The 25,878-nt window shown below is 37.0% G+C and overlaps 1 protein-coding gene across 6 annotated transcripts in view; it reads right to left on the bottom strand.

Annotated features, from left to right (window-relative positions):
• Positions 1-5,446: 5,446 nt before the first annotated feature.
• The window catches only part of MFSD8 (major facilitator superfamily domain containing 8), a 59,077-nt gene continuing 38,645 nt past the window's right edge, over positions 5,447-25,878 (bottom strand). For 4 of the 6 annotated variants that reach the window (XM_040474285.1, XM_040474308.1, XM_040474274.1 and 1 more), the window contains 3 exons: positions 23,459-23,562; positions 23,123-23,370; positions 16,647-18,207 (listed from right to left, as the gene is read on the bottom strand). In XM_040474285.1, coding sequence (XP_040330219.1) covers positions 18,001-18,207; positions 23,123-23,370; positions 23,459-23,562 — 559 coding nt within the window. In that variant the 3' untranslated portion in view covers positions 16,647-18,000. Of the gene's footprint in view, positions 5,704-6,466; positions 7,206-16,646; positions 18,208-23,122; positions 23,371-23,458; positions 23,563-25,878 lie in introns of those variants that run through there. The other 2 variants (XM_040474299.1, XM_040474294.1) reach the window with 2 other exon arrangements.

The following is a 25,878-nucleotide window of genomic DNA, read 5'->3' as shown; positions in this document are numbered from 1 at the left end:
CTGTTTCTTAGTCCCTTGATCTCTGTAGCAATAGATTCTCTGCTGTCCTCTATACTTTTTTCAAGCCCGGCGATTAATTTTATGACTATTATTTTAAATTAGTTTTTGATCAATTTGTTAGCAGTCGCTACTTCCTGGAGTTTCTTTTAAGAATTCTTCTGTTTCGTCATTTTGGATAGTCCCTGGAGTGGTGCAGAACTGCAGGGCTATTCCCCTGTGCTGTCTGGAGTAACTTGTGTTGGTGGGCGGGGCCACAGACCTGATGTCTGTCCCGAGTCCACTGCTGGGGCCACAGTCAGACTGGTGTGTACCTTGTCTTCCCCTCTCCCAGGGGCAGGACTCACTGTGGAGTGGTGTGGGCCCTGTCTGGGCTACTTGCACACTGCCAGGCTTGTGCTGCTTCGATGGGATCTGGCGTATTAGCTGGAGTGGATCTGCAAGGTACACAGGGGCAGGAGGGGCAGATTCAGCTCGCTTTGCCTTCAGTGGTCTGCTGCAGGAGGAGCCCTGCAGCACAGGGAGAGAGGCAGACCCGTTAGAGGGATGGATCCAAAGAAGCACAGTGTTGGGTGTTTGCACAGTGCAAGCAAGTTCCGTGATGGGAAGTGGTTCCCTTTGGGGTTTAAGCTGGGGGATGGGAGAGGGAGATGGCGCTGGCCAGCGCCTTTGTTCCCCGACGAGCTGAGCTCTGTCTTCCGGGGCTCAACAACTCTCCCCCCGGTTGTCCTCTAGCCCTCCCGCTCTCTGAGCAGAGCTGTTGACTTATATAACATTCCAGATGTTAAGTCCCGCTGGCTGTCAGAACTCACTCCATCCAGCCCCTCCGCTTTTGCAAGTCAGACATGGGGGTTATGCCTTGCAGGGCAGGCTGCCCCTCCACTGCCCCGGCTCCCTCCCGCCAGTCCGTGTAGCGCACACCGCCTCTCCGCCCTTCCTACCCTCCTTTCGTGAGCCTCTTGTCTACCCTTGGCTCCAGAGAGTCCATTCTGCTCTAAAGGAATTGAGTCATACCATGTACACTTTCAGATCACAATGCTATGAAACTTGAAATCTACCACAGGAAAAAGTCTGGAAAACCTCCAAAAGCATGGAGGTTAAAGAACATCCTACTAGAGAATGAATGGGTCAACCAGGCAATTAGAGAAGAAATTAAAAAATATATGGAAACAGATGAAAATGAAAATACAACAATCCAAATCCTTTGAGGTGCACCAAAGGCAGTCCTAAGAGGAAAATACGTTGCAATCCAGGACTATCTCAAGAAATAAGAAAAATACAAAATACAAAATCTAACAGCACACCTAAAGGAACTAGAAGCAGAACAGCACAGACACCCCAAACCCAGCAGAAGAAGAGAAATAATAAAGATCAGAACAGGAATAAACAATATAGAATCCAAAAACAACAATAACAATAACAACATTAACAGTAGAACAGATCAATGAAACCAAGAGTTGGTTTTTTGAAAAAATAAAATTGATAAATCTCTAGCCAGGCATCTCAAAAAGAAAAGGGAGATGACCCAAATAGATAAATCATAAACGAAAATGGAATTATTACAACCAATCCCTCAGAAATACATGCAATTATCAGGGAATACTATGAAAAGTTATGTGCCAACAAACTTGACATATAAGTTTGGAAGAAGTGGACAAATTCCTAAACACCCACACACTACCAAAACTCAAATGGGAAGAAATAGAAAATTTGAACAAACCCATAACTAGTGAAGAAATTGAATCAATTATCAAAAATCTCCCAACAAATAAGAGTCCTGGACCAGATGGCTTCCCTGAAGAATTCTACCAGACATTTGAAGCAGAGTTAATACCTATTCTTTTAAAGCTGTTCCAAAAAATAGAAAGGGAAGGAAAACATCCAGACTCATTCTATTAAGCCAGCATTACCTTGATTCCCAAAACAGAGACACAGCAAAGAAAGAGAACTACAGGTCAATATCCCGGATGAATATGGATGCAAAGATTCTCAATAAGATACTAGCAAATCTAATTCAAAAGCATATAAAAAGAGTGATCAAGTGGGATTCATTCCTGGGCTGCAGGGCTGGTTCAATATTCACAAATCAATCAATGTGATACATCATATTAATAAAAGAAAAGATAAGAATCATATGATCCTGTCAATCGATGCAGAAAAAGCATTTGACAATATTTGGCATCCTTTCTAAATAAAAACCCTTGAGAAAGTTGAGATAGAAGGATCATACTTAAACATCATAAAAGCCATTTATGAAAAGTCCACAACTAATATCCTCAGTGAAGAAAAACTGAGAGCTCCCCCTGAGATCAGGAACATGACAGGGATGTCCACTCTCACGCTATTGTTTAACATAGTGTTGGAAGTTCTAGCATCAGCAATCAGACAACAAAAGGAAATCAAAGGCATCAAAATTGGTAAAGATGAAGTCAAGCTTTCACTTTTTGCAGATGACATGATACTCTACATGGAAAACTCAACAGTCTCCACCAAAAGACTGCTAGAACTGATACATGAATTCAGCAAAGTTGCAGGATACAAAATCAATGTACAGAAATCGGTTGCATTTTTGTATACCAATAATGAAGCAACAGAAAGACAAATAAAGAAACTGATCCCATTCACAATTGCACCCAAGAACCATAAAATACCTAGAAATAAACCCAACCAAAGAGGTAAAAGATCTGTATGCTGACAACTACAGAAAGCTTATGAAGGAAATTGAAGAAGACACAAAGAAATGGAAAAACATTCCATGCTTATAGATTGGAAGAATAAATACTGTTAAAATGTTAATACTACCCAAAGATATCTACATATTCAATACAATCCCAATCAAAATTGCACCAGCATTCTTCTCAAAGCTAGAACAAACAATCCTAAAATTTGTATGGAACCACAAAAGACCCAGAATAGCCAAAGTAATATTGAAGAAGAAAACCAAAGCCGGAGGCATCAACCCCAGACGTTACCCTCTACTACAAAGCTATAATCATCAAGACAGTATGGTATTGGCACAAAAACAGACACATAGACCAATGGAATAGAATAGATAACCCGGAATTGGACCCACAAATGTATGGCTAACTAATCTTTGACAAAGCATGAAGAGTATCCAATGGAAAAAAAGAGAGTCTCTTTAACAAATGGTGCTGGGAAAACTGGATAGCAACATGCAGAAGAATGAAACTATACCACTTTCTGACACCATACACAAAAATAAACTCAAAATGGATAAAGGACCTGAATGTGAGATAGGAAAGCATCAAAATCCTAGAGGAAAAAGCAAGAAAAAACCTCTTTGACCTCAGCTGCAGCAATTTCTTACATGACACATCTCCAAAGGCAAGGGAATTAAGGCAAGGGAAATTAACTATTGGGACATCATCAAGATAACAACTTCTGCACTGCAAAGGAAAAAACAAAAGTAAAAGGCAACTGACGAATTGGGAAAAGATATTTGCAAATGACATATCGGATAAAGGACTAGTATTCAAAACCAATAAAGAACTCACCAAACTCCACACCCATAAAAGAAAGAATCCAGTGAAGAAATGGGCAGAATGCATGAACACTTTTTTTTTTCAATATATGAAATTTATTGTCAAATTGGTTTCCATACAACACCCAGTGCTCATCCCAAAAGGCGCCCTCCTCAATACCCATCACCCACCCTCCCCTCCCTCCCACCCCCCATCAACCCTCAGTTTGTTCTCAGTTTTTAAGAGTCTCTTATGCTTTGGTTCTCTCCCACTCTAACCTCTTTTTTTTTCTTTCCTTCCCCTCCCCATGGGCTTCTGTTAAGTTTCTCAGGATCCACATAAGAGTGAAAACATATGGTATCTGTCTTTCTCTGTATGGCTTATTTCACTTAGCATCACACTCTCCAGTTCCATACACGTTGCTACAAAGGGCCATATTTCATTCTTTCTCATTGCCACGTAGTACTCCATTGTGTATATAAACCACAATTTCTTTATCCATTCATCAGTTGATGGAAATTTAGGCTCTTTCCATAATTTGGCTATTGTTGAGAGTGCTGCTATAAACATTGGGGTACAAGTGCCCCTATGCATCAGCACTCCTGTATCCCTTGGGTAAATTCCTAGCAGTGCTATTGCTGGGTCATAGGGCAGGTCTATTTTTAATTTTTTGAGGAACCTCCACACTGTTTTCCAAGTGGCTGCACCAATTTGCATTCCCACCAACAGTGCAAGAGGGTTCCCGTTTCTCCACATCCTCTCCAGCATCTATAGTCTCCTGATTTGTTCATTTTGGCCACTCTGACTGGCGTGAGGTGATATCTGAGTGTGGTTTTGATTTGTATTTCCCTGATGAGGAGCGACGTTGAGCATTGTTTCATGTGCCTGTTGGCTATCCAGATGTCATCTTTAGAGAAGGAACAGACACTTTTTCAAAGAAGACATCCGGATGGTCAACAGACACATGAAATGATGCTCAACGTCACTACCCATCAGGGAAATACAAATCAAAACCACACTGAGATAACACCTCACACCGGTCAGAGTGGCTAAAATGAACAAATCAGGAGACTATAGATGCTGGCGAGGATGTGGAGGAAAAGGAACCCTCTTGCACTGTTGGTGGGAATGCAAGCTGGTGCAGCTGCTCTGGAAAACAGTGTGGAAGTTCCTCAAAAAATTAAAAATAGATCTACCCTATGACCCAGCAATAGCACTGCTGAGAATTTACCCAAAGGATACAGGGGTGCTGATGCATAGGGGCACATGTACTGCAATGTTTATAGCAGCAGTTACAACAATAGCCAGAGTATAGAAAGAGCCTAAATGTGCATCAACTGACGAATGGATAAAGAAGATGTGGTTTATATATACAATGGAATACTACTTTGCAATGAGAAAGAATGAAATCTGGCCATTTGCAGCAATGTGGATGGAACTGGAGAGTATTATATAAGTCAGTCAGGGAAAGACAGATACCATATGTTTTCACTCGTATATGGATCTTGAAAAACTTAACAGAAGACCATGGGGGGAGGGGAAGGGGAAAAAAAGTTACAGAGAGGGAGGGAGGCAAACCATAAGAGACTCTTGGATACTGAGAAGGGACTGAGGGTTGATGGGGGGTAGGGAGAGGGAAAAGTGGGTGATGGGCATTGAGGAGGTCACTTATTGGGATGAGCACTGGGTGTTGTATGGAAACCAATCTGACAATTAATTATATTAAAAAAAAACAAAAAACAAAAGTAAATACAGTGAAACCTTGGTTTGTGAGCATAATTCGTTCCAGAAACATGCTTGCAATCCAAAGTACTTATATATCACAGTGAATTTTCCCATAAGAATGGAAACTCAGATGATTCGTTCCACAAACCAAAAATATTCATATAGAAGTGATTACAATAACATAATATAATACAAAATAATAAATCAAATACAAAATATAATGAAAATTAAGTTAACCTGCACTTACCTTTGATAACCTTCATAGCTGGTGTGAGGGAGATGAGAGAGAGGAGGGTTATTGTGTAAGACAATTTTCAGTATCTCTAACGGAATCACTGTTATCTGTTGATTCAATGGAATCTTTTTCTGCATGGGGACCATTGTATATGCTTCCACAGATGTTGACTATAGTGCAGTATTAATAAACTCTTGTCACATACTGTATTTAACTGGCAATAAGGCAGCAGAGGAAAGGGTCTACATCTGCAGGCAGCCTGACCTAGAATGAAGCAAAGCATTCCCAAGCTTACTCTTGTATGGAAAAGCAAAGGACTGTCGATGGGTGTTTTGAAGAGACAAAAATACACTAGTGCTAGTTGTGGGCACCTTCCAATGTTCTGAAAAGTCACTGACTTCTGCCAAACACCATGGCCTGAGACTGAGCATCTTCAGATTCTGTGTCTCCCTCTCTCTCTGCTCTTCCCCCACTCATTCTCTCTCTCTCTCTCTCTCTCTCTCTCTCAAAAATAAACAAACATTAAAAAAAATTAAATTCTGTTTAGTGTTTACATGAAAGGTTGTAGATAAAGATTGTACACAAAAATGATTATAAGTTTAGTTAACATCAATCACCTCACATTACAATTTTTTTTTCTTGCTATGAGAACTTTGGGTTGTATGTGGGGGGTATTTTTTTTTTTTAAGTTTTTTTGAGTGTAGTTGACTCATGATGTTACATTAGTTTCAGGTGTACAGTGTAGTGATTCAACTTCTCTACACCTCATGCTACGCCCACCACAAGTGTAGCTACTTGTAATGAGAACTTTTAAGATCTACTCTCTAAGCAACTTTCAAATATACAATATTGTTAGTCACCATGCTGTACATTGCATCCTCAGGACTTATTTATGTTATAACTGGAAGTTTTTATCTTTAAACCTTTTTTAAATTTATTTTGAGAGAGAGAGAGAACTTGGGCAAGCAGGGGACGGGCAGAGAGAGGGAGAGGAAAGAATTCCAAGCAGGCTTGGACTGTCAGTGCGGAGCTGGACATGGGGCTCAAACTTGGTGAGATCATGACCTGAGGTGAAGTTAGATGCTTAACCAAGTGAGCCATCCAGTCGCCCCTGGAAGTTTTGACTTTTTACCACTTTCACCTATACCTCCTCAATCTCCACTTCCCCTGTATCCCCTGTCTCTGGTAACCACCAATCTGTCCTGTTTCTATGAGTTCAGTTTTTTTGATTCCATATGTAAATGAGATCACACAGTATTTGTCTTTTTCTGATTTATTTCACTTAGCATTTAATCTTTTAACATACCCCCATCTCTATCATGTTTCTCTGCCATTTATTTGTTGAAGAAACAGTCATTCGTTCTATAGCATTTCTCAAGTTCTGGAATCAACTATTTGCATCCCAATGCTATCATTTACTGTGTATCTCCTGAATTTTCCAAAAATATGATGAGATTTAGACTTGATTGGGGCAGTGGGAGAGGGAGAAGGAGAAGAATAGTTCTTAGCTGGTACTGTTCTTACTACTAGGAAGGTATAACTTGTTGCCTTTCTTGTGATACTAAGATTTATTCGTAGATTCAGGAACTGTCATTCTGATCTATGCATTATAAAGTTTCCTATGAGTTTTATTTTCCCCCTATGAGTTATTCACCCTTGATGATGATCATTACCTAGATTCCTGATTTCACTGGGGATTACAAATTGGTGACATTTCTAATTCTATTATTCCTTCTGAATTTTCTGTCATCAGTTATCAGGTTAACCTGAAATAAAGAAGATATACAAAAGGCTAGTTTAGTGCTTTATTTTTTCCCTTTATTTACTAGTTTTCGTAACAAAAAGAGTTGGTGCTCTAGAAACCACCACAGGTGATGAATAAGGTGTTTGTTTTGGGTATATTTGTGAACTCATAGATTTTTTTTTTTTGAAAAAAAATTTTTTGAGAAAGAGAGAGCATGAGCTGGGAGGGGCACATGGAGAGGGAGAGAGAGCATCTTAAGCAGGCTCCACACACAGTGTGGACACGGCGCTCAGTCTCACCACTGTGAGATCATGACCTGAGCCAAAATCAAGAGTTGGAAGGCTTAACCAACTGAGCTAGGCAGGCACTGCAACCCTTACTTTCTTTTGATTTGTATTGGCCTGGTAGATCTCTACTTAGCATTTTATTTTTAACCTTTCTGTATCTGTTTAAGGAATGTCTCATATACACAGCTTAGTGTTGAATCTATTAGCAAAAAAGATGAAAATCTTTTTTCTTGTAAAAGAGTAGTTTATCATATTTGCACTTATCGATATGACTGATTTGTTTGCTGTTGTGTCAGGTTGTTTTACATTATATATTTTTTATATGTTTTCTATATGTGTATATAATTCTTCATTTTGTGGTCTCTTTTATAAGTTCTTTCATTGCTGCATGTCTTGTATTTAGGGAACTTGTGTTCTTGTTCTACTGGTTACCTCTATGTTACTACCTTTTTATAATATCCTTGATTTCCTTCATTTTACATTCTGCCTATATAAGTTCTCTAACATGAGCAAATTAAAATTATCTTGTAACTTCTTTCCTCTCCCTCTTTCCCCAAACATTTAAATAATATCCTTTCATTTCCAATATATAACCAATATAGCTAACAGAAGTATATTCTACTCTCTCCACTCTCCCTCACTTTTTGGATAATTTTACTATATCTACATAATCAGAACATATAACCATTATGTGTAATTCTGTCACTCTTTTTTTGTTAAGCTTATTTATTTATTTATTTTGAGAGAGAGAGAGAGAGCATGCGTACACAAGTTAGAGAGGGGCAGAAAGAGAGGGAGAGAGAGAATCCCAAGCAGGCTTCTTGCTGTCAGCACCGAGCCAGAAACGGGGCTCAATCCCAAAAACTGTGAGACCATGACCTGAGCCAAAATCAAGAGTGGGATGCTTAACTGACTGCTCAAGCCACCCAGGTGCCCCGATAATTCTGTCACCCTTATTTCCATCATTTAGTCTTAGTTCTAGAGATAATATATAAAATGCTCACCATCAGTTTTATGCTGAATTCTCATGTCATCTTAATTTTTTTGAAATTTGCTCACAGCTCATAAAAATAATATTCCCTGGGTTCTTCATAAGTATGTAAACTTTATCCTTGAAGGTCAGCTTGACTGGATATAAAATATGTGACCCACACTGTATTTCTTTAAATAAATATATTAATCCACTGATTCTGGCATAAAAAAGTATCATCACAAAATCTGATTGCAATATGATTTTCTTTTCTAAGTGACTTAGCCATTTTGACTGGTACCCACTTTTTTTTAACACAATATTTTTAATAGAATCTGTGATAATAGACCATTCTGGGTCAATTATTCAGGTACTTGGTATGCCCTTCTCATATGTATGTTTGAGCTTTATTTTAGCAAATTTTTTTTTGTATATAGTTCTTAGAATTTGTTCTGCTTCATTGCTTTGGTTTTCTTGAAAGACTTCTATATATGTTGTATCATCTGTGCTTAGTTTTTATATCCATCATTTTTTGTGGGATCATTTTTATGTCTTTATTTCTGTTGTTTTAATTTTCCTTTGTCTTTTATTTCCCTTATCAAATTATCTATGGCATCTTATTTACTTCTGTGTTCCTTCTAATTTGGTCTTCATGTTCAGATTATTTTTATTTTTATTCATTTTTTAAAAAGTTTTATTTATTTTTGAGAGAGAGAGAGAGGGTGGGGCAGAGGCAGATAGAGAGGGGGACAAAGGATCTGAAGCGGGCTCTGTGCTGACATGCAGACCATGAGATCACGATCTGAGCCAAAAGTTGGATGCTTAACTGACTGAGCCACCCAGGTGCCCCAAGATTATTTTTTAAATTTCTTATTCTTTCCTGAGCTTTGCCAGCAATATTTTTATATCTTCCTATTCTCTTATTTCTCAATTTCATTGAAGAATTATCTCATTCCTGATTATGATTTATGTCATTTTTTAGTTTCCATTATTTCATAATTTGTTTCTGCTCATTTTAGTCTGTTTTACGGGCATATCTATGTGGCATGCCTTTGTTGTCTGTAAGAATATCATTTAATTCAACTGTACTATTTTCTTGCTCCTCCTCAGTATTTATTTTAGTACATAGTACTTGTATTTCCAGCTGTTCATGTCAGAATCCTGGAAGTCATTCTTAACATCTTCTTTTACCTTAATGTAATCAAATAATCCTGTCAACTCTACTTCTAAAATATATTTTACATGCTTTGCTTTCAACTCCCAGTTCCACTGCCAATTCCCCGGTCCATGTCACCAGCATTACTCATCTGAACTACTGCAGTAACCCTCTTGTCTACAAACATCTACTCTTGCCTCCTATTTCAGTGTTTTTTTTTTTTTTAATGTTTAATTATTTTTGAGAGAGACAGAGACAGAGACAGAATGTGAACGGCGGGGTGGGGGGGGGGAGGCAGAGAGAGAGGGGGAGACACAGAATCTGAAGCAGGCTCCAGGCTCTGAGCTGTCAGCACAGAGCCTGATGCAGGGCTCGAGCCCACGAACTGCAAGATCATGACCTGAGCAAAAGTCTGGCATTCAATCCACTGAGCCACCTGGGTACCCCTCAGTCAGCATTTTTAGTTGCAAACAGCAGAATTCACTCTAGTTAGTTTAAGCAGAGAATACATTTATTAAAGGTATTAGTACATAGAACCTCTACGAGGGACAGAGGTTCAGAGATTCAAGCTTTGCAGTGAGGACCAATGCCTGAATCACTGAATGCAGGAGCTGCCTCAGAAAACACCCTGCCACCCCTGCTTAGCACAGATCCTACAGCCATGCTGATGAAGCTGGGGACTAGGTTCCAGATGTTTTGACAGTGCTTTCTCCAAAATTTAACCACTGATCTTGCTCCTTCACCAAAATCAATTTTGCTCATGGTGCCCACTTGCTCTTTTTGCTCCATTCCTTATGAAATCTCACATGAACCAGAAACACATACTTGTGTCTTAGATGCAAGGGTAGATGAGATAGAGTTTTGGCTTCTGAGAGGCTCAGTGTGAGGAATTCTCCAAATGTGGAAGAGTTACCAGGAAATGAAGAGTAGCCACAAACATGATGTCCTCTACACCCTACTCTAGTGCATATTTCACACTGCAGTTAGAGAATTCTAAAATACAAAGCTGATTATTACTAACTTTAAATTAAATGTGGACATTTAAAAATGCAAAAGTACACATGTAAGTACATAAGTAACCTCCATGTATCTCCCACCCAACTTCAACAAATATTTTGCCAGTCTTGTTTCATCCATCCTGACGCCCTTTCCCTTTTGGAGTATTTTGAAGCAGATCCCAGACACATGTAATTTCTAGTAAATTCTTCAATATCTATCTTTAACAGATAATAACCTTTTAAAGGCATAACAATAACACTACCATACATCTCAGAATTAGCAATAATTCCGTAATATCATCTAATATTGAGTCTAGTTTCAAATTTCTCCAATTGCCATAAAAATATCCTTTTACATTTGGTTTATTTGAAACAGGATCCAAAAAAGATCTCTTAAGCTTCTTTTTTATCTCTGACATCTGATCTCCCTAATTTCTTTTCTTTCTTTTTTCTCTCTTTCTTTCTTTCTTTCTTTCTTTCTTTCTTTCTTTCTTTCTCTTTTTCTTTCTTTTTCTTTCTTTTGTAACTGGATCATTTGTCTATAGAATATATAGCCTTCTGGGTTTAGGTGATTACTACCTAGAGATGGCATTTAACATGTTTCCCTCTGTATTTCCTGTAAACTAGTAGTTTATCGGCTTGATTAGGTTCTGGTTTAATTTTTTGGCAGGGACACTTTTACCAGTGGTGTCGTGTACCTCCTGCTGCATGAAGTTATGAGACACATAATGCTTACCCACTTTCAGTGATGTTAAGAATGATCAGGGGGGCCTGAGTGGCTCAATTAAGCTTTGGACTTCAGCTTATGTCATTATCTTGCAGTTTATGAGTTCGAGCCCCACATCCAGCTGTCTGCTGTCAGCACCAAGCCTGCTTCAGATCCTCTGTCCCCCTTTCTTTCTGCCTCTCAAAAATAAACATAAAAAAAAAAAATAGATTGATCAGTGGGTGCATGTGTTGTCAGCCTCATTCATCCTTTAGAAAATTCCTTGTTACTCTTTCACCTGGTTGTTTTAGCCTTCTTGATGATTGTTGCCCATATCTATTATTTCATTAGAGGTTGCTAAGTGGAGATTTTTCTATTATTCACTTCGTTTTTACTAGCTTGGATTCTTCTACAGAAAATAACTTTCTGGGCACCTAGGTGGCTCAGTCAGTTAAGCATCCGACACTTGATTTTGGCTCAGGTCATGATCTCACATCTCACGCTTATGAGCTCAGCATCAGCTCGACGCTGAGCATGGAGCCTGCTTGGGATTCTCTCTATCCTCTCTGTTCCTCTCCCCTGCTTGTGCTCTCTCTCTCAAAATAAATAAACATTAAAAAAAAAGAAAGAAAATTACTTTCCCTCATCAATATTTGATTACCCTGAAGTTTAGATACAGGAAAGGTAGAATAGATGCTGGAGTCTTTTATTTTCTGGTTTTCAGAATAAAGCTGCTAAGGCAACCTCCAAAGGTGACCAATGGGTTTCTTATTTTTAATATCATTTGAACTCATAGATTTTCACATATTTGTTGTGTTTAAATCAACTGCAGATATTATTCAACTCTTTAATTGTCCCATTTTGGGCCAGTAGTAGTCTCTTTATTTGACTCCCGTGTCCTTTTGGCAAGACTAACATAGTTTTGATAACCCTCTTGCTTTCTGGCATAAGATGTCTTAGGCTCATTTTGTCCCACACCTGGAATCAACCATTTCTATGAGGAGTACGAGTTTCTTTTTAGAGACCATGTTAACCCAATTGCCTTCCCATTTCTCTTAAAAGCCCAAAATACCTATCATGGTATAGTACCATGCTTCCTAACATTGGTATATCACAGATGGGTTATATTCATAAGTGGAAAATTGATCTCTTTAGAGCTCTGAGTTGATTGTAGGGCCTGTGTTATCTGAAGAAACTGGGTGTAAGCAACTTGATCTATTTTTCACAGTGGGGCATACAATATTTTCTGTGATTGCAATGATGTGAAAACAGTTGGGAGGTGTAGGTATAATGAATAAACATATATATTTGTCAGCTCAACAGACCTTTCTTTGGTGAACCTCCTCTTCTCCATCCAGGTCTAAGTCTATTTAGTCTATGTAATCAAGATGAGCCTGACAGGGCTCTTCCCCTCCTTCCTCATCCATACAGATAATTGCATCCCCAGAATGGATACATGCATGATCCAGGCCTGGGCTAGTAGAGGATTCCACTCTGCCCATCTGGTCAGTTCAGGGATGGGTATGTAAGCTAAAGTTGGCTACTTAGAGCCTTTTCTTTTTTTTTTTCTTTTAAAAAAATTTTTTTTTTTTAACGTTTATTTATTTTTGAGACAGAGAGAGACAGAGCATGAATGGGGGAGGGGCAGAGAGAGAGGGAGACACAGGATCCAAAGCAGGCTCCAGGCTCTGAGCCATCAGCCCAAAGCCCGACGCGGGGCTCGAACTCACAGACCGCCAGATCGTGACCTGAGCTGAAGTCAGACGCTTAACCGACTGAGCCACCCAGGAGCCCCTACTTAGAGCCTTTTCTGGTACTTCTGCCCAAACCATTTTTCTCTGGAATTGTGAGTTACAAAGATGTTGCAAGCTTGGGGCTGCCAGTGGCCATCTTGCCACAAAATGTAGAGAACCTGAAAGTAAAGTCAAGCAGAGGCATGTAGAACTAAAAGAAAAAGACACAGTCCTAATGACATTCTTTGGACTCCTAACTCAAACCATGCCTAAAGTTAAAATACCTCTTACTTACCACTGGAGGACACCCTACTGCCTGAGGTCTACATGGCTTTGCATTGTCCCTCTATACCCTCAACTAATAGGACTCTTTTTCTCAGTCCTTTCCTAGCCACCTTAGACCTACTTGTAGTTCCATGAAAGCCCCAAGATCTTACCACCTTCAGCCTGAAATGCACTTGTCCCACTCTTCACCAGTCCAAATCATTCTCTCCACCAGCCTTAGTTAGTCATTACATCCTTAGCAAAACAGTCCCTGACTTTCCTGTTCAGGTCAGGTCCCCTGTTAGTCATCCTCATAGCTGGCTATCCTTCTCTCTCATTGTCCTTCCCTTAAGCATAATCATTTGTGTAATCACTTCACTAATTAATTTCTAATGTTCCTGCCAATATGGACATTCCATGAGGGTAGCAACTCTGTATACTTTGTTCATTGCTTTATTCCCAACAATGACACGGTGATTTGTACATAGTAGGTACCCTTTGAATATATATTGAAAGTATGAATAAATAATTTTAAGGCTTAAGGTACATATACATAATAATTGTTTATTAAAAATGTACATTCACAATGTTAAAATACATTAAATTACAAAAAAGTTTGCGGTAGTCAAAAATGGCACCTAAAATATCCTCTCACAATAAATTACTCTTGAGCAGATGCAGATAAGTAGTTTATCCTCCCCAAAACAAAAATTACATACGGATTTATTTCACTTTATGCAAGATAACTGGAGGAGTTTAAGTGTAGGCAAGTTTAGCAAGGTAACATGGAGATGCTTTGTGAAGCTATAAATCCCTTCAAATATACAAATCATTTTCTTATTAAGTTTAGGTTTTCAAAAACGTATCTTTTCTGAAATGCATACTATTTTTCAGTTTTTCATACCTTAAGGTCTCCTATCATCCTTTGCAGTTTATACTCCACTTGTCCCACTCAAGAACTCAGTTAGTGATTTTTTCCTCAAACTTTACCTCCCTGCTCTCTCCTCCACCCCATGTCACTTCCTTATCTTCTTTTGTGCCAAGATGTGTGCTGGCATAATCCCCCAGAAAAGAAAGCATTCTTAATAAAGGAAAGGTGTTAGTTGTTGTTGCAAGGTTATAGTTTATATGAATCTTATTCAATATTATAAGTCTTTGGAAATTGGGAAACTTCTCTGTCATACTTTCTTGCATAGAAACAGTCTATTATTGTAGGATAACAGCCCCAGTCATTGGGCTTCAATTATGTTTCTCAAATATTTCTGCTAATAGGAGTCATTGGTATGCATAACTTGATTTGCTCGAAAATAAGCAATTAACTGCTCTTAAAATTTTCTGGGTTATTTCCTATACAATAAAAAATTTAGTGGTTCAGTGTGTGGACTCTAAAGACAGACTGTTACTGAGACAAATCTTTTCTCTGTGCCTCTGTTCCTTTATCTGTAAAATGGTGTCATAACAGCACCTTTGCTTTATAAGACTGCTATGAAAATATACATTATACATTACGTGCAATATGAAAAGAACTCTATACATGTTTGCTATTATTTTCATCATTACCATTTTTGCTATTACTATCTAAACCAAGGGTGGAGTTTACTCTTTTAAGATTAGAGCCCCAAAAATGTAAGACTGAGGAAGGAGCTGCAGAACATCAGGGAAAAGAGATCCCAGAACTTGACCAAATAGCCAGAAACCTGGCTATGGCTCTGATAAGTCTAACTGAAGCAGAGTCTCACTATGGGGGGCGGAAAAGAGTAAAAACAATCTCTAAAATTTAACCATGGGATGATTTCTGTCAGATTAAGCTTTCTATTAGGGCTGAAGAAGTTGGATTTAAGAGTACAGCAAATTTCAGGGCGGCTGGGTGGCTCAGTCGGTTAAGTGTCTGACTTCAGTTCAGGTCATGATCTCATGGTTTGTGGGTTCAAGCCCTGCATTGGGCTCTGTGCTGACAGCTTGGAGCCTGCTTCCAATTCTGTGTCTCCCTCTCTCTCTGCCCCTCCCTTGCTTGTACTCTGTCTCTATCTCTCAAAAATAAACATTTAATAAAAAAATTAACATGAATTCCTAAATAAAAATAGGGTTATTAAAAAAAAAAAAAAGAGTACAGCTAACTTCAATAGCAAAAAAAGCCAGTCTGATTTAAAAATGTGTAGAGGAGGGGCACCTGGCTGGCTCAGTCAGTAGAGCATGTAATTCTTGATCTCAGTTCAAGCCCTACATTGGGGGTAGAGCTTACTTAAAAAAAAAATTTTTTTTTTTTTTAAGATCTGAATGGATATTTTTCCAAAGGGCATACATATGGTATAAGAAAGCGGGTTCATAAAAGGATGCTCCACATCACTAATCCACAGGGAAATGCAAATGAAAACCACAATAAGATGTCATCACCTCACACGAGTTAAAATGGCTATTATCAAAGAAGACAAGAAATAACAAGTGAGAATGTGGAGAAAAGGGAACCCTTGTGTCCTGTTTGTGGGAATGTAAACTGGTGCAGCCACTGTGGAAAACAGAATGGAGGTTCCTCAAAAAATAAGAACTACCAAAAGATGTGGCAATCCCTCTTATGGGTATATATCCAAAGGAGATGAAGGCAGAATTTTAAAGAGATATGTGCACTTCCATGTTCATTGCAGCATTATTCACAAATGCCATGATATGGAAACAACACAGATGTCTATCAGTGGATGAATAAAGATGTGTGTATGTGTTGGAATATTATTCAGCCATGAGAAATAAGGAGATCCTGCCATTTGTGAAAACATGGGTGGACCGTAAGGGCATTATGCTAAGTGAAAGAAGTCAGACAGAGAGGGACAATACTATCTGATATTACTTGTATGTGAAATCTAAAAGAACTTAACTGTTAGAAGCAAAGAGTGGGATGGTGGTTGACAGGGGCTAAGGGGTGGAGGAAATGGGATGTTGGTCAGAGAACAAACTTCTTGTGATAAGATGACTATATTCTGGGGATCTGTTATACAGCATGGTGATCACAATTAATAATACTGTATTATATACTTAAAAGTCGCAAAAGAGAGTAGATCTTAAATGTTCTCACCACAAAAAAAAGAAATGATAATTATGTGATAGGATGGAGGTGTTGGCTAGTGCTATGGTGGTAATCATTTTGCTATATAAAAGTTTATCAAATCATCACATTGTACACTTTAAACTTACACAATAAAGCTGTAAAAACAAACAAACAAAAGATCCAGAGAGAAGATATCCATTTACAAGTCAAGGAATGACCTCAGAACAAACTAACTAACCCTGCTGATGATCTTGGTCTTAGACTTCTAGCCTCCAGAACTGTGAGAAATAAATTTCTGTTTTTCAAGCCAAAAAAAAAAAAAAAAAAAAAAAGAAAGAAAAGAAAGAAAGAGAGAAAGTAAAAGGGGGAAAAAACCCACAAGAATACAACAAACATAGTATAAAGTGCAGATTATAGTGTTTACTTGTTTGCTTTCAGATTTGAAAATAGAATTTACAGTAGGAAACATTTGGAAAAATATTTAGAAATATTTTTGCATTTTTTGGTAATATTGATTATCCACATACATAATTCTATACTAGTTCCTTTTATCAGCATTCAATTTATGTAGAGGTAGAAATGTACACATAGAGAGTATGATTTAGCCAACTTCAAGTAAACTCAGTAAACTGTTAGATTAAAGCAATTTTACCTAAAATATTTATTAGCCTAATTAGATTGGGGCTGTCATGCCCATCCAAATTTAAAATTCTGCAGTTCTGAATAGCTACATAGACATTGTTTGGAAACTGCTGTGTCTTCCCTGTCACTACTGAGAAATGGGAAAAGTAAATAAACTAAATAATTTAATTAAATAAAGTAATAGTTTTTCTCCAGAATTTAAGGGAGTTGAAAAATGTCAGTAATTTTAATAAACAGTTTGCTATTCCGTATATGTATACAGTAACATACCTGGCTTATGTTTCTAAAGTGAATTATTTATTAGTACTTGAAAGAAAAAAATAATTAGTCCTACCAAAGGTAGTGAAATCCATCTTGATCTCTTAATCTTCTTTACTGCTCAAATATTAGAATTATTTGTACTTTCTCCTATTAGGGAACTAAAATAGGACAGAAGGTATAGAATTAAAAATAATGCCTTATAGAAGGTAAGGTAGGATGGTAGGCATGGTAAATGGAAAAGTTAAGAGTCATGATTTTTATTTCATAAGGAAATTCGATAATAGAAGCTGCATTTTTTAAATAAATAAAAAGTAGGTATCTTCAAACATAGGTACCTCTATTTAGGTAGATAATTTCTATAATTTCATTTTTTTTGTTATTGGTAATTCATAAAGAACTCTCCTTATGGCTTCCCTGCATAAATACTTTCTCATTATTTTAATGACACCTCTGCAGTTTGAATTAAGAGCACAACTTCATATTTATAAACCACTGTCCACTCATGAGTTCATGTAACCGCTAAAGAGGTGTTATATGAAGAATACTTTTTGAAATGCAGAAATTATGAACCAGAGTGTTTTTATATTATATTACTGTTCGTATTTACATGTAGAATTCCCTATATTAATCAATATATGTTCTTGTTATTCAAAATACATAATATTTGCAGCCTGACTTTTGGAAATTGACTCATAGCAACTGTCTTACAGAGCCCTGGAAGAAGAAACCCCATATAAGTACTTTCCATCATAGAGTTAGGTTACTCTTGAATCCTTCCATGCCTTACAGAAAAAGGAACAAGTCTTCTGTAAACCACACCCAGGAGCATGATGGTAAGCACCACTATTCCACACACAAGGCTGAATGCCCATCGTGGACCCCAGGAAGTGTACACTTGGCTGATGAACACGGGTCCAAGAATCCGTGCTGCACTTCCAGAAGCTGTTAACCAGCCCATGTACACACCCTGTGGTGGAGAGAGAGAGAAGCAGACTGATATTTAGGTTTAGTCATTTTAAAAATAAGGGTGAAAGTACTATTACCAAACTATGACAAACTCACAAAAAACACTTTCTCCATCTTTTATTTTTAAATTAAATACAAAATGTCTCTCTATAAATACAGCAAATAATGAACAGTATACTTACGTGATTAGTCAGTTTAAGAAAAATAAAAGTAGTATAAACATACAAACAATGTCCAATGTCTACTGAAGCCATGGAAACAATAAAGTTTTTTAAATCTACCCTTTATGGCTAACATTTATTTTGTACTTACTATATTCCCAACACTGTGCTGGGTACTTTACATATATTGTTTCCAATATACACAAATTTCTGCAACTGTTATTACCCTCATTTAACAAATGTGAAAGCTGAAGCTTAGAAAATTCGAGTAATTGTCCAAAATATTTTGAAGGTTTGTTTGGCTGAATCCACTATACCACTTTCCACTATACCATAATGTCACTCTTCCAACTACTATACTCCAAACTATAACCAATACAATCTACCCAAGAATGTACAGTGCAGTAACACTTTTAATATCTCCAAATTAAAAACAGCCTAACCGTCAATCAATGGTGGATTAAGTAAATATATTACAGTGTATTTAATGAATAGAATGCTAATCAGTTGCTTAAAAGTATAAGGTCCTATATAGAGTAAGATATTATAATTAGAACATCTATATGCACTAACAAGGAAAGAAGACTATGGCTATTAAGTAAAACACTACAAGATGCAAAAAAATGTTACATACATGAGATAGAATATATTGTTTTATTTTTTTAATTTTTTAATTTTAATTAAAAAAAATTTTTTTAATGTTTATTTTTGAGAGAGAGAGAGAGAGAGCCAGAGCATGAGGGGGGAGGAGCAGAGTGAGAGGGAGACACAGAATGCAAAGCAGGGTCCAGGCTCTGAGCTGTCAGCACAGAGCCCAATGCAGGGCTCAAGCCCATGAACCATGAGATCATGACCTGAGCCAAAGTCAGACAATTCTTTTTTTTTTTTTTAACTTTTATTTATTTTTGGGACAGAGATAGACAGAGCATGAACGGGGGAGGGGCAGCGAGAGAGGGAGACACAGAATCGGAAACAGGCTCCAGGCTCTGAGCCATCAGCCCAGAGCCTGACGCAGGGCTCGAACTCACGGACCGCGAGATGGTGACCTGGCTGAAGTCGGATGCTTAACCGACCGCCCCCCCCGGGCCCCCCCCCCTTTTTGATTTTTGTTTTTTTTTTTAAAGGCATGAGTGTGTTCTAGGGGCATCTGGGTGGCTCAGTTGGTTAAGCGTTTGACTCTTGATTTTGGCTCAGGTCATGATTTCACGCGAGCCCCACGTGGGGCTTCGAGCTAACAGCACAGAGCCTGCTTAGGATTCTCTGTCTCCCTTTCTCTCTGCCCCTCCCCAGCTTGCTCTCTGTCTCTCTCTCTCTCTCAAAAAAAAATAAAGTTAAAAAAAATTTTTTTTAAGGCATGAGTGCATCCTAAAATTTGTATGGAACCAGAAAATACTCCCAAATAGCCAAAATAATGATGAAAAAGCAAAGCAAAGTGGGAGGCATCACAATTCTAGTCTTCATGTATGTATTATAAAGCTGTAATCATCAAGATAATATGGTACTAGCACAAAAACAGACACATAGATAAATGGAACAGAATACAGAATCCAGAAATGGACCCACAACTATATGGTCAACTAATCTTTGACAGAGCAGGAAAGAATATCCAATGGAAAAGAAGACAGTCTCTTCAATAAATGGTGTTGAGAAAACTGGATAGTGACATACAGACAAATGAAATTGGACCACATTCTTAAACCATACATGAAAATAAATTCAAAATGGATGAAAGACCCTAAATGTGAGACAGGAAACCACCAAAATCCTAGAGGAGAACACAGCAGCAATCTCTTTGACATTGGACATAGCAATTTCTTACTAGACACATATCCAGAGGCAAGGGAAGCAAAAGCAAAAATGAACTATCTGGCACTTCATCAAGAGAAAAAACTTCTGCACAGCAAAGGAAACAATCAGCTAAACTAAAAGGCAACCAATGGAATGGGAGAAGATATTTGCAAATGACATATTGGATAAAGGGCTAGTATCCCAAATCAATAAAGAACTTATAAAACTCAACACCCAAAAACCAAATAACCCAGCGAAAAAAACAGCAGAAGACATGAACAGGCATTTCTCCAAAGATGTACAAATGGCTAATAGATACATGAAAAGATGCTCACTGTCACTCATCATCACAGAAATACAAATCAAAACCATAATGAGATACCACCTCACAGCTGTCAGAATGGCTAAAATTAACAACTCGGGCAACAACAGATGTTGGCGAGGATGTGGAGAAAGGGGAACCCTCTCACACTGTTGGCGGGAATGCAAACTGGTGCAACCACTTTGGAGAACAGTATGAAGGTTCCTCAAAAAGTTAAAAATAGAACACCCTATAACCCAGCAATTGTGCTACTAGGTATTCATCAAAAGGATACAAAAATGTTGATTTGAAGGGGCAGGTGCACCTCAGTGTTTATAGCAGCACTATCAACAATAGCCAAATTATGGAAAGACCCCAAATATCTGTGACTCATGAATGGATAACGAAGATGTGGCATATATATACAATGGAATAGTACTCAGCCGTCAAAAAGAATGAAATCTTGCCATTTGCTACAATATGGATGGAACTAGAGTGTATTATGTGACGTGAAATAAGTCAGAGAAAGACAAATACTTATGATTTCACTCATATGTGGAATTTAAGCAACAAGACAGATGAGGGGCGCCTGATTGGCTTAGTCGATTAAGCATCCAACTCTTGATTTTGCCTCAGGTCATGATCTCACAGTTCATGAGATCGAACTCCACATCGTGCTCCCTGCTGACAGCACAAAGTCTGCTTGGGATTTTCTCTCTTCCTCTGTCTCTGCTTCTCCCTGCCCTCTCTCTCTAAAATAAATAAATAAACTTACAAAAACAAAACAAAAAAGATGAATATTGGGGAAGGGAAAATAAAATAAGATAAAAACAGAGAGGTAGGTAAACCATAAGAGACTCTTTAACTGTAGAGAACAAACTGAGGGTTGCTGGAGGGGAGGTGGGTGGGTGGGAATGGGCTAAATGGGTGTAATGGGCATTAAGGAGGGTACTTGTGATGAGCCTGAGTATTATATGTAAGTGATGAATCACTAAATTCTACTCCTGAAACCAATACTACACTATATGTTAACTAACTTGAATTTAGATAAAAACTTAGAAAAAAAAATAATAATTAAATAAATACTTGTAATATACAAAAAACATTTTCATAATTTTAGCTCACTAATTGTATCATTGATACGTAACACTCATTTATAAATAACTAAATACTACATACTAATAAATATCTTCCAATTAAAAAAAAAGGCATAGGTCTGCATATGCTTGAATAGGTATAGAAAGATGTCTTGAGGCATACAAATGAAGTGAACAGGGGTTGACTTTAGTGTGTTGAGGCTAAGGGGAGTCTTCATTTTCTGCTATACACATTTCAAACTATTTGAAATTTTTACAACTATCATACATTGCTTTTGTTATGTGCTTTTATTCTTGGTTTTGAAAATACAATTTTATGCATTAAAAGACTCAGAAAGTACCAAATGTCTTACCTACTATATACCTTAAAAACACAGTATTAAAAATTTTCTTTTCTCTTTGTCTTATTTCAATAGAAATACTAATTTCTGCCCTGAAAATGTAACATTATCAGTGCAATTTTTATTTTATTTTATTGTTTAAAAAAATTTTTTTTAATGTTTGTTTATTTTTGAAGGAGAGACAGATAGATCATGAGTGGGGGAGGGTCAGAGAGTGAGAAAGACACAGAATCCAAAGCAGGCTCCATACTGCAAACTGTCAAGCAAGCTTTGAGATTATGACCTGAGACGAAGTCAGACGCATAACTGACTGAGCCACCCAGGCACCCTATCAGTGTAATTTTTAAAGAGGAAAGTAGTATTTTCATTTTGTGACCATTTAAATAACTTCTACTAAAAAGAAGGGTTACAAGTAAACCCCGAAAATAACCTAACTGTACTATATTTGGAAAATGAATAAATGATGGTACATAAATAAAATGGAATACAATGTATTCCATGGAATAAATGTATTCCATGTATTTAAAAATAAAAAAATTAAAAAAAATTAAAAAAATAAAATTAAATGTCATGGGAGAATATTTACAATATATTGTTATATTTTTTTAAAAGCAGACTATAAAATAGTAACAATGATATAATCCTGTTTTTGTGTTAAACACCCACAGACATAGATAAAAGACTGGAAGTATAATTTCACCAAAATTAATTGTCTCTGATAGTTTTCTCCATTTGGACTCTATATTTTTTCTAATTTTTATATAATGAATATGAAAATTCTTATAATAAAAATGAATTTTAAATTATACATAGCTGCTATACATGTTTAAGACTGCTGTGTTTTCATCTCTTAGTAATTGTCTCTAGGACTGGATGAAATTAAGCCTAGATCCACATTTGTCTATCAATTTTGGTTTCCTAACTTTTGCCTAGTTTAAGGATGAGTTTCAGAAATTTATGCTTCAGATATTTTTTCTTCTGAAAATGATTTTGAGCTCACAACCTTGAATTCAAAACATTTTTGAGCTCTAGAGTACTCGTTGTTAAATTTCAACATACTAAGTCCTAGAAGTACTTTATAAAAGTTGGTGGTTTTTTTTTTTTAATTTAAGGCACTGAATATGACAAAAACCCACCAACTCAGCTTGTGTAAAAACAGAGAATGGTAGCAAAAAATGTACCTACAAGTATATTTCATGTGATTGCAGTATCAGGATAACTTGCTCACCTGAGGTTTTGGTCCCAGAACTTTTGAATACAACGTATAGGACGTAACATTGCAGGATGGATAGCCTACTCCAATTAGCATAGCTGCTGTGAGGAACTGAGCCAGATGGATCATGGGAGTGTAGAAGCACCAGGCTTGTTCAATTGGGCAACCAGTGGGTCCTTCGTTGCGATCTTCTCTTGGAGACTTCCAAAGAGTAATAATAATTTCCCCAAATGTGGTATTAGGGATTGAATTATTATGTAACTCTGTAAAAACAAAATTAGTACAGTGTATTACTTACTAATTTTAAATTAATAACAGGGGCTAACATTATAGAAATAAGTATAGCTATACCTTCCCACTGTATTTTGGGAAACTGATTTCCCCAAGGTAACAAGATAAAGAAGCCAACCCATACAACGATGAGTCCTCCCAGTAGAATAGCACGCTCACCAATCCTGTTAAAGAACAGAAACTCTGTAATTTAAAAACAAAACATTATTACATAGTTTCATTACTTTTATATTTTATAAACTATGCTATAATATCTTGATGCTTTTAGTCATATACCAACTAATATGAATGCTAAATATAATTTTCCACTAAAAGGAACCAGTTGATTTTAGATCTTGGACAGAAAACGTATAAGATGAGCCTGGATAGTTTTTTCATACCAAAGAACACAGAAGCTATCAGTGGCTACTAGGTACTCTTGGTACTTGGATAAAGGTACTCTGAGCCAATTTGAAGACACTGGCCAAAACACAACAGTGCGAACAACAGAACAAATAGTAATGACAATGGATTAAAACACATGTTATAATGTATGAATTCATATTATATTAAAATAAAATGCTCTTGGTTACATTTAGAGTATGTTTTAAATAAACTCATTATTTTAAAACTCAGTTAATAAAAGGAAACAATCATCTTGTGTTTCCTGTACAAACTGTACAAGGTAACCAAATAATTGGTGATAAGAAGGTTCTCTTCATAGGAAGTATTCCAAAAAATTATATAAAGACATGATAGAATTAAAATATCAACATTTTTCAATTATCTATTAATATATTAATAAACCTAGAAATGACCAATGGTCACTAACTATAAAAAGAGATAAACAAAATATATTTCTCCTGATATAAGCACATATTACCACCTACAAAGTATATTCTTGACAAAAAATTGAACTCAAATTTCATCAAGGTTCTAGATACAAGTATCAATTTTTCAGAAATACAGAAACACAGGAAAATGTTAACAACAATGACAACACCACCACCACCATAGGAATTCAATCTGTGAGCTCTAAAATGTGAGAAACTATAAAGCATACATCCTGGTTTCTTGAAAACCTATAGATTAAAAGAGACTTAAGAAAATTAAGAGCCTTGGAGAGCCTGGGTGGCTCAGTCGGTTAAGCACTTGGCTCAGGTCATGATCCCATGGTTTGTGGGTTTGAGCCCTGTGTTGGGCTCTGTGCTGACAGAGCCTGGAGCCTGCTTCAGATTGTGCCTCCCTCTCTCTCTGTCCTTCCCCTGCTCATGCTCTGTGTCTCTCTCTCAAAAATAAAAAGAAACATTAAAAAAAAAAAAAACAAAAAACAAAAAACTTAAGAGCCTGAGTCAAGTAAGCTGTGAAACAAAATAAAACAATATGAAACAAAACAAAGTAAATTTAAAAAAACATTTAAACCAGTGGAGAAAACTTGAATACTGCCTGGATATTTGATGATATTTAGAAATCACTGTTAACATTTTTAGATGTGATAATGTTGTCATCATGAACTTTTAGAGATACATACTGAAATATTTATGGAAGATATGAAATGATATCTGGGACAGGCTTCAAAATAATCTAGGTATAGGGGATAGGGAGTGTGGAGCGGGTAGAACTATATAAATGAATCACAATTATTCAAGGATTGGTAATCATTGAAGCTGGGTAATGGATATTAGAAATTCAGTACATGATGCTATCTACACCTTTGTATATGTTAGAAATTTTCCATAATAAAAAATGAAATTTACAAACAAGACCAACGACTTCCTAAAACAAAATAAACAAACCCAAACACCTCACATCACCTTCAGAATACCTAGGATTCACATCTTTCCAACCTGATCTTTTCCCATTGCCATTTCTTTCCTGCTCTGGCCAAACTTGCCTTCCTGCTTTTTCCTTAAACACACAAAGCTCAGTCTTCTGGAAGAAGAGAGTTCCAGACCCCCTGCATGACTGTTTTCTGACTTTGTTGAGGTCTCTGATTGGATGTAACTTCTTCAAACATGCCTTCCTAGAGCAGTCAGTCGAAATAACACTGCCACTCTCTCTCCCAACCCTGCTCTTGCTACTCTTTATTCTCTTCCTCTGCTCCATTCTTCTTCACAGTATTTACCATTACCTGACTTCATATTTTTGTTTATTGGTTTTCCCACCCAATAGAACACAAGCTCTCTGAAGGTATGGAATTGGACAATCTGTAAGAATACCTATTTCTATAGCAAGATGTAATGCATTTACTGTTATTTAATTTTGAATATAAATCTATGTCTATGTCTATATCTGTATCTTGAACCTGCTTCTTGGCTTTATACACACAGAAATCTTCATAGTACCCCCCCCCCCCATGCACCCAAACTGACACACTGAATCAAGATGTGTTGATTTTAGAACGTTATAAAATTCTAAAGTATCATTAAAATATTTTAAGAATAATTAAATTGTTAGGATTGCTTAAAGTCATCAACGAATGTCTCATCTCGGACAACATG

The sequence above is a fragment of the Herpailurus yagouaroundi genome, unplaced genomic scaffold (genome assembly GCF_014898765.1).
Source record: "Herpailurus yagouaroundi ecotype Mexico unplaced genomic scaffold, PumYag 28, whole genome shotgun sequence".
NCBI classification, from domain to species: domain Eukaryota; kingdom Metazoa; phylum Chordata; class Mammalia; order Carnivora; family Felidae; genus Herpailurus; species Herpailurus yagouaroundi.
The sequence above is the reverse complement of the archived record's forward strand: the minus strand, read 5'-3'. Positions and strand labels throughout refer to the sequence as shown.